Here is a 10,071-nt window from a genome sequence, read left to right as displayed (position 1 = left end):
CCAAGTTTCGTATCATCCGCAAACTTTGAATTTTTTCCCTGCACACCAATATCTAGATCATTAATGTATATCAAGAAAAGCAAGGGTCCCAATACCAACCCCTGGGGTACTCCACTACAAACCTTCCTCCAGCCCAAAGAATGTCCATTAACCATTACTCTTTGTTTCCCATTACTCGGCCAATTCTGAATCCACGTTGCTACTGTCCCTTTTATTCCACGAGCTATAACTTTTCTCACAGGTCTGTTGTGTGGTACTGTATCGAATACCTTTTGAAAGTCTATGTACACCACATCAACAGCATTACCCTCATCACCCCCTTCTGTTGCCTCTTTAAAAAACTCCAGATTTGAACCCAAGCCTCAGAGAATTTTTCTTGGCCTTTGGCTTACTAGTCCAATGACATGACCATCATGGCACTGTCTCCCCATGAATATGGTTATATGGTGACTCAGCTGAGGCGTGGCCCCACATATCACCTAAGTGACCGATCTTTGTGAGGTGTCAGGAAATCTCTTTGGCTGTGGAAGGAATGACATCAATTGGAATTATGCAATTCTCATATTTGCCAATATTCTGTTGTCAATCAATGGTGGAGACTAGGGTTGATTTATTTTTAATTTTTTGCCCAACACAGGAGAACAAATCTTGGTCGTTCCCTCATTTGTATGGAGCAGTGAATTCTCCAGAGTCATTCAATGAGTTCTCCTATCCAGCAGCATTGCTAATAGGAGGACCAAAAGAGCAAGTGACCTCCCCTGACAATTCCTAGATCTACATTACAACAAACTGTTTGGAAATAGGCCAAAAGGCAACACAAGGTGGACATATCCAACTTTCCTGGTTTCTGCTTTGCAGTTCTCTATCTGAAGACCACCAAGCTTAAACTGCAGGATGGTTTGCAAGAATAAAGTCTTGCTGCTATCTTCCTGCACTGTGGTGCCCACAAAAAAAACAATTTTTAGAAAAATCAGATTTTGAAATACGAAACAAAGTTCAATTTTTGAACCAATTTATTTTCAAAAAGCGGGTCTAATTACAAGGAACTACAAAGGAAGCAGCTCTTTAATCCATACAATTATCCAAACTGTTTGAAATAAGTAAAATTAAGTCAGTTGAAAGCAATACTTCTCCAGATACTTTGTCATGGCAGAATGAAACATTCACAGTGCACTTAGATCAAAAAATGCAACACACTTACATCTTTAAGCTGTCTCTACGGCCTTAATCATCGTAACTTTAAGTAAATGAATTAATTAAAACAGATGAAAATAAATCAGTGTGATATAGAAACATCATCGTACCATTGTTTTACTGAGCGAATGTAAATCTGTAAGAAAAATCATAAATGATTATAAAAGCACAAAAGAATAAACAAAAGAAATGAAGAAGCTGCTGATGTTTGATTGTAATTTACAAAACTATTTTGTTCCAGTATGAAAATCATCTTGTGGCAAACACCAACAGCAATGAAGCTCTACCTTAAGCGTGCAACTTACAACCTTCCTAACTCATGTTTTCAAAACTACAAAGAACAAAACTTAGTACTTACTGAATCTTCTCCTAAGTTTCCTAATTTGTCCATTACAAAAGGCTCTTTTTTTTCCCCAAATAACTTCTTAATGCTGGGTGAATATTCGAGCAGTTCAAAGCTGTCAGTCTGTTAAGTATGAAGCTGCAGTGCCAGAAGGAGATGGGAGTCTTTGGCAATAGTCCAATTTCTACAGCACGTGAAATTTGATAAGTCTTTCATGGAGTTTTTATCATGCAATTGTGCTGAAGGACAAAGTGATGATCAGATGTTAATTCTAATCTGTAACAGTGAACATTTTCAGTTCAGCATTTTGGGCAGAAGCCCAGTGTTTTTTTTTGCCAACACTGTGTACACCCAGAGTCCTTGAGCAGACCTGAAATTTCCAGGGGAACCCAGCACTCTGTAATCTTGGCCAATTACTCACTGTGTGGACAAGAATGTAATGCTCAATAAAATTTTTCAAGCCTGTGCTTTTTGTCTCTTGTAGTTCTCAGGAGATTATTCAGGAATTGGATGTGGGGGTGGTCAAGGCTAAATCAGTTTTTGTTATTTTCCAAATATCATTCCTAACTCTTAATTCAATCCATTCACACTTTGGAAGGACTTTAATTATGACTCCCTTTCTAGATGTCTGAACATTTTTGGATGCCATTTAATTAGCAAAAAAGCTGCAGAATACATCCTCATACCTCCCTTTTAAATTTCTCTCTTTCTGGCTTAATAATCTATGCTATTGTATTGATTAACAGAAAGAAATAAAGAATCATTTTCATTACACACAGGTTCTAAATAAAAGTGGAAAATCATAATTCAAAAAGGCATCCTATTTTATAGAAAAAAATCAGTTTAATTTTTTTTTAAAAAAGCATGTGCAAGTTCAACTGTTGTTGTTTGATTAAAGAACAAAGCAGATAATCATTTGAAGACCCCCTGGAATGTTGGACAAACATGAGTCTTCATTTTCTTCACAGCTTTTTTGACTTCCTTGCTCTTTTTGTCCCACCTGTGAATAACCGTCAGGAGATTCTGTTTGTTCACCTTGCGGCCCATAATGAGGAAGTTACTGTTGAGATTGTCCAGCTGGTGGCAAGGGCAGTCTGCCCCATTCTTAATGTACAAGGTCAGCTTCTTCAGGTCCTTTTTCTTGAGTGGTCCCAGTTTCAGAGGCTTTTTCTTCTTCTGTGGTATGATTTTCCGATCTCCGTTCTCCTTCTTGACTTCCTTGATCTTCATTTTTAGAGCTTAAATAAAATAGCACAATTATTAATTGAAGAGCCAACAAATGAGACCTTTACTAGTAATGGACAACATTTTTATTAATCTCCCTTCAATAGCTTAAGACTCTATGGAGTTTGTGCTTTGTGGATGGATATTTGCTTTCAGTGCACTTTATAACCTTGCTTAATTGTTATAAACTTTTGGGGATTGAACTACTCAAGGATCTTTGTTCCGGTGAGATTTGAGTTTAGCTGCTAACTATCATAGAATTTCTTCAGATTCCAGCAGAAATGTTTTAGGAAAACAATAGTATATTAACGATCTGGCTTACAGAGTCCACTTTGGCTTGTTATGAGAGACAATCTAAATTATAATCTTTACAAAATTTTTGAATGGATGGAGGCATTGGCATAACATGTTTTTAAGAGGACATCTGAAGGTGGATAAATCAGCTGGACCAGATGGATTACACCCCAGAGTTCTGAATGAGATAGCTGAAGAGATAGTGGAGGTGTTAGTGATGATCTTTCAGGAATCACTCAAGTCAGGGAGGGTCCCAGAGGACTGGAAAATCACTAATGGAACCACCCTGTTTAAGAAGGGAGTGAGGCAAAAGACGGGAAATTACGGGCCAATTAGCCTGACGTCGGTCATTGGTAAGATTTTAGAGTCCATTATTAAGGATGAGATTTCAGAATACTTGAAAGTGCATGGTAAAATGGGGCAAAATCAGCATGGTTTCATCAATGGTAGGTCATGCCTGACAAATCTGTTAGAATTCTTTGAGGAGGTAATGAGTAGGTTAGACAAAGGAGAGCCAATGGATGTTATCTACTTGGACTTTCAGAAGGCCTTTGACAAGGTGCCGCACAGGAGGTTGCTCAGTAAGATAAGAGCCCATGGTGTTAGAGGCAAGGTACTAGCATGGATAGAAGATTGGCTGTCTGGCAGGAGGCAGAGAGTTGGGATAAGTGGGTCCTTCTCAGGATGACGGCCGGTGACTAGTGGAGTTCCGCAGGGGTCAGTGTTGGTTTCACAACTTTTTACTTTATACATTAATGATCTAGATGAAGGAACTGAGGGAATCCTGGCTAAGTTTGCAGATGATACAAAGATAGGTGGAGGGACAGGTGGTATTGAGGAGGCGGGGAGGCTGCAGAAGGATTTGGACAGGTTAGGAGAATGGGCAAAGAAGTGGCAGATGGAATACAACATGGGGAAGTGTGAGGTCATGCACTTTGGTAGGAAGAATAGAGGCATAGACTATTTTCTAAATGAGGAGAGAATTCAGAAATCTGGAGTGCAAAGGGACTTGGGAGTCCTAGTCCAGGATTCTCTTAAAGTCAACTTGTAGGTTGAGTCGGTAGTTAGGAAGGCAAATGCAATGTTGGCATTTATTTCGATAGAACTAGAATATAAAAGCAGAGATGTGCTGCTGAGGCTTTATAAGGCTCGGGTCAGACCGCATTTAGAATATTGTGGGCAATTTTGGGCCCCATATCTCAGGAAGGATATGCTGGCCCTGGAGAGGGTCCAGAGGAGGTTCACAAGAATGATCCCAGGAATGAAAGGCTTAACATATGAGGAACTTTTGAGGACTCTGAGTCTATACTCAATGGAGTTTAGAAGGATGAGGGGGGATCTGATTGAAACTTACAGAATACTGAAAGGCCTGGATAGAGTGGATGTGGGGAAGATATTTCCATTAGTAGGAGAGACTAGGACCCGAGGGCACAGCCTTAGAGTAAAGGGAAGACCTTTTAGAACAGTGATGAGGAGAAACTTCTTTAGCCAGAGAGTGGTGAATCTATGGAATTCATTGCCACAGAAGGCTACGGAGGCCAGGTCATTTAAGTGTATTTAAGTATTTAAGACCGAGATAGATAGGTTCTTGATTGGTAAGGGGATCAAAGGTTACAGGGAGAAGGCGGGAGAATGGGTTTGAGAATCTTATCAGCCATGATTGAATGGCGGAGCAGAATCGATGGGCCGACTGGCCTAATTTTCTGCTCCTATGTCTTATAGTCTTATGTAGAATTTACAGCACAAAAATTAAGCAACTTGGATCAATTGGTTCATGCTGGCTTTTGTGCTCCATTGAGCTTTCTCCAACTCAACTTCATCTAACCCTGTCAGCATGTTCTTCCATTCCTTTCTCCCTCATGTACTTATTGAGCTTTCCCAGAAATGTATCTCTGCTATTCACCTTAACCACACTGTGTGGAACCACTTTACACTCTGAGTAAAGAAATTTCTCCTGCATTCCTTATTGGATTTGTTCACGAGAATTCTGTAGTTTCAGTCTCCTCCCCTTAGGCAGAAACTTATCTCTACATCTAATTAAAAGATGTTGGCAAGCTGCCTGGACTCGGTTATAACTGGAATTTGAGCGCACTTTCTTCATCTTTTTAAAAGCAGAAAAAAAAACAATTTCTCCAACATGCTTTAGTAAAATTCTCTCAAGTTGTGAGATCTGGTGAACCTTTACTTCAATGGATGCTGAAGACAACATGTATGTCGAACAGCTGCAATCCTGCAGGTGTGAATGTGGCATTGCCAGACAAAACCCTAAGGCATTAAGTCAGCTTCCCCACATTGTCTATCAAGTTTCCATATTTTCTAACTCTGCTTCATACATCTTGAACAATACATGCATCAATATATGTTATCCCCATCTCCATTAGTCTCAACAGAGTGAAATACTCAACTGACTTTAATTTACAAAAACAATATGATAGCTTATCATGGATGATTTTGCTCGAGTTTCAAGTGTATCTAAACTAAAATTTGGCCATGGGTTTGTAAACTTCAACAACAGCTGTCAGACCTCAGGTGTCCAGAGACAGTTTAGTTCCGAATTAAAAATAAATTGCTGGAAATATTCAGCAGGTCAGGCAGCATTTGTGGCAAGAGAACCAGAGTTCATGTTTTAGGCCGATGTCACCGCCACAAATGCTGCCTGACATGCTTAGTATTTTCCTTTGTATTTCAGACTTCCAACATCAGCAGTATTTTGCTTTGGACAATTTGGTTCTGTTGCGTTCCAAGTGCAAGAGTAAGATCAACAGCCAAAGCCATGAGACTAGCATTTCAGAGTCTTATGAATCTAAACGTTTGCACAACCTTGCTGTGTACTTCCTCTCATTGGTTTTGTAGGATATGAAAAATAATTTGTATTTTTTTCCATGTTGTTCAGAACCTTGTCATCCAATGGCTTCACGCGGGTAACTTTCTTATTCTAATTATCTGTCACGGGGCATGATCAGATACCAGTTTTTTTTAAATTTACTGACCATCATTCTCAAATGGCAACTGCCAAAGAAGCAGAAAAATTGCACTTTCATTGTGCTTTACCACACCCTAGGAGGTTCGAAAGTGCTTTACAACCCAAGCATTATTTTGAAGTCTAGTGAAATGTTGTTGCCAATTTGCTAAGTGTAAAGTTCACCCCCAGCAAACGACTGCATCAGTCTTCTCCTGCTGGTGATGCTGGCTGAGAGGCCAGGATCCTACCAGACTTCTCGATCAGCAAGAGCTCTCAACTTTGCTGTAAACACCGAAGCATTTTGAGGAGGACAAGGTGTGACAAATCCATCAGGCTAAACTTATAAGTCTATCTGGCATTTTAACTATTATTTTTGGCATATTTTTTCCCCGAGTGGAATGCTAAGCTGTTGTTAGATCCACAGGGGATGAAAAATGACTTGGAAGAGCTACTGAGCCCAAGACACTGAAGGAGCTTAATTAACATTGATGAAAATAGTAATTAACCTGAAGGCCGTCAGAAGTGTTTTAATTTCAACTATATTTATGTTCGTGCCAGGAATCTGAATTTACAGGTACATTTTTTTCCAATAGGTAATCAAAATATTGAACAGAAATGGATACGAAAAAACTCCCTTCAAAAATAAAATTTAATCTTAAATATGTAACTATTCACCTTTTCAAAAGGTTCTTTGATATGGCCCTGAATTCCAGCTGCAGAAAAGTTATGTTTGACATCTGAAGACACCTCCCAGAGTTTATCGGTTTGCATTCCTTTCATGGATTTTCATCCTCAAGGCAGATAGCAGGAGTTGGGAAAATTCCTGGCTCAGCCTGCCTGCATCGGGAGAAAGTGTCAGGGGAGAGGGAATTTTCATTCCATGGGGTGGGTGATGGCTGAATTCGGGCTAGCCAACCCAGGAAAAAAGTCTGGAGGCAGCCAAGGGGGCCGCCAAGTACCAAGGCGAGCTAATTAAAAGCAAAAACAAAAATACCTGGAGAAACTTAGCAGGTCTGACAGCATCTGCGGAGAGGAACACAGTTAACGTTTTGAGTTCGTATGACTCTTCACCAGAATTAAAAGGCCTGCCTTGGTGCTGTGAGACTATATCCCAGTTACGGGCCCCTCAAGGCCACACCACTCTCACTCCCCACGCCCCATTCATGCCCCCTCATACCCCCTACCCACTGTCTATAACCCTCGTAGCAAGCTATGGCACTTCGAAGCCCATAATGAGGCTTGCCTGGGCGCCCAGAAATCCATTACAATGCTGAAACAGCTGCGCCCCAGGGAAAACATCACTTGATTGACATCTCTGTCTATCTGATCTCTTCTGTCAATTGTACAATGTTAATTTACACATGAGAAAGAGGTTAAATGCTTGCAGTTTCTGCTATTGATACTTTCAGGGGTCTGGATGATTGACATTTTTATTGGCTTGTTGTAAAAGTTTTTTTTTAAACAAAGTGGACAATTATCAACGAATGACTTTTTTTTAAAAAAGCTTTATTTTTTTAAACAGTTCCTATTGACACTATCGGGTTCTTTATAAAGTATATAGTGGGTGAATTGGCTTGGAAGTGTCAGCTTGGCATGGGGGCATGAGTGACCATCAGGGGTGGGTAGGGCCATACTTTGGCATGGGGGGCATGAGGAGGACCTTTTGATCTTACCTTAAAAAGGTTTCTTCATGCAGACTATAGTTCACCACACTTCTGAGGTGCCATAAAGCAGGACTCTTTGAAAAGCTGGTCCGACTCTAGGAAAGTTGCGGAGGACTAGGACATGCTTATTCCCACATTGGAGCCAGCCAGGTGGGGAGCGCAGGGTGTGGGCTCTCGACCCGATGAGCCCGTGCCCTTAAAAAGCACTCCCAAAAATCAGAAACCCCGGGAATGGGGTCGGCAATCCTGGAATCCGGCGCTGGCCGCCATTTTCACCCCTCCACGGAGTCTCTCTGACTCTGTGAAAATCCAGCCCACAGTCTTCATTTAAAAAGAATACCATTTGATGTGAAATTTTATGAAATTAATAAAAATGAAGTCAGTAAAGACAAAAATAACTGATTTTTAAAAATTCATTCTCATGACATGTGTTGAAGGCAAAGCTGGCTTTTATTGCCCATCTCTCAACTGCTTGAGGTGATTTTGCTGAACTGCTGATAATATTGTGACACAATACAGTGTCTTGTTCAGTCTTTTTTTCATCAAGCCTGAGAATTTGGTCAGCTCCCCAACTACTTAAATAGTAACCTATTCTCTCCCACAATCCAATCAGCTTCTTGCAAAACCTAGTTTTAATTACTATCATTAGTGCCTTTTGAAGCAATTCGTTCCAAAATTACTCATGTCCTTCCGCTAATTCTATCCTACAAGTGCTACATTAGCTGAAGTACCAAAATTTCAAACATCGTTTTTACTTGACCATTTATTAAGAAAAGTTGAATACAAACAATAAAGCAATTGCACACATGATCTACTTATCACCCATTATGGTCCTTTTCATTTAGGAATAAGTCAAGATGTTGATGCTTGAAATTTACAATTCTGCTCTCTTAGTTATTGAAGGAATGTTTGAGATCATCGCTGTCATCTTTCTACGACAAATTCATACTGACGATATCGCTGCAGGAATTCCCCAGGGCTGTGCCCAAGGACTGACTGTCTTCAGCCACTCATTAAAGACTTTCAGCCCTAAAGTTTGGGGTGAAACTGTTAACTGATGATTGCAGCTTTCAGTTTCATTCACAATTCCTCACATAATGGAACAGTTCCTGCCCACATGCAGCAAAACCTAGACAAAAACTTAACTTGGGGCAAATAAGTGACTAGTGATATTAGTGCCACACAGGTGCCAGGCAATGAGTGGTTTCAACAAGTCCATCCACCTCCCCATGACATTCAAAGGCGTTACCAACACCTTTGCTTTCTCCAGGGCAGCTTGCAAAGGGCAATAAATACTGGCCTTGCCACTGACACCTATATCCTAATAATGATTTAAAAATACAAGTTGAAGTCATACTGAATACTTTTAGTCAGGATGTAGTCTGCAGCACCCACTCTTGTGTCCTATTTTAGTTGCCGCTTCCACTTACTCTAAGCCCAGTCGATGCCACAACCTGCATCGGATCTTGTTGCAAACTTTGCCAACATCTCCAAACTTGCCAAATTTCTCTTAGGATATCAACTAATAAATTGACTTGATTTTCCTTTTTTTTTAAAACAAAACTATAAAAACACACACAACTCGATATATTTGTTGAGTGCCTTACTCTTTCACACTCTAAAATGCTGACTTGTGGAAATGTTTAGATGTTGTCACTGATGCATGTGACAGTTTAAGTTTGCCATGATTGATAACTCAGATAATTTCACAATGCTTATTGGTTGCCTGACTGTGTTGGACGTGTTAAATTTCTGGGGGCTCACAAGGTAGATGCCTAACGTATGGTGACAATCATCATATAAAAAGGGAAGGTTGAACTCAGACATGAAGGCAGCATAAGTCCCTTCCATAATGGTCTCTGTGCCTTCAGGAGGTGCAGCATTGCCCAATTCTGATTTTCTGCTTGAAAGTGTGCTTATTGATGTTAAGTGATTGGAATCAACCCCATCCCTTACATGATTCAATGACTTGCTGTTTACATTCAAAGAATCAACTACGTGGATGAGATACAAACACATTTTCCCCCTAAGCCACATTCTAGATTCAACTACCATCTGTGAGGATGAAAACTGGGTATAAGATATTATATGTTCATGGATGTAAATATTCTGCTGATTATTTGACACATTTTGTACCATGAAATGGAGCATCATTTATGTAGAGACTACATATGGTATCACTTTTAGCAAGGTATGGCTAATGCCTCATAACATGGAGCTTGGTCAGGCATGCCAGTCTGCCGAGTTGCTGCTTTGTTGGGGGAAATCACGCACTAAAGACAAGGCACCTCTCAAAGGAAACAGGGCCAGTCGAAATTTTGCAGAGACAGCAATCTCCAAGTTGTTGTGTACACCTTGAAGCAACTGGTTGAAGATGACAGAAGGCTAAG

General features: G+C 40.2%; 1 protein-coding gene across 2 annotated transcripts in view; it reads right to left on the bottom strand.

The window, feature by feature from the left end:
- Positions 1–998: 998 nt before the first annotated feature.
- The window catches only part of LOC121290126 (secreted frizzled-related protein 1-like), a 98,848-nt gene continuing 89,775 nt past the window's right edge, over positions 999–10,071 (bottom strand). For both annotated transcript variants that reach the window (XM_041210324.1, XM_041210325.1), the window contains exon 3: positions 999–2,775. In XM_041210324.1, the coding sequence (XP_041066258.1) occupies positions 2,450–2,775 (326 nt within the window). In that variant the 3' untranslated portion in view covers positions 999–2,449. The remainder of the gene's footprint in view (positions 2,776–10,071) is intronic.

Source organism: Carcharodon carcharias, chromosome 17 (assembly GCF_017639515.1).
Source record: "Carcharodon carcharias isolate sCarCar2 chromosome 17, sCarCar2.pri, whole genome shotgun sequence".
Lineage (NCBI taxonomy): Eukaryota > Metazoa > Chordata > Chondrichthyes > Lamniformes > Lamnidae > Carcharodon > Carcharodon carcharias.
Note: the sequence above shows the minus strand (reverse complement) of the source record. Positions and strands in the feature narration are given on the sequence as shown.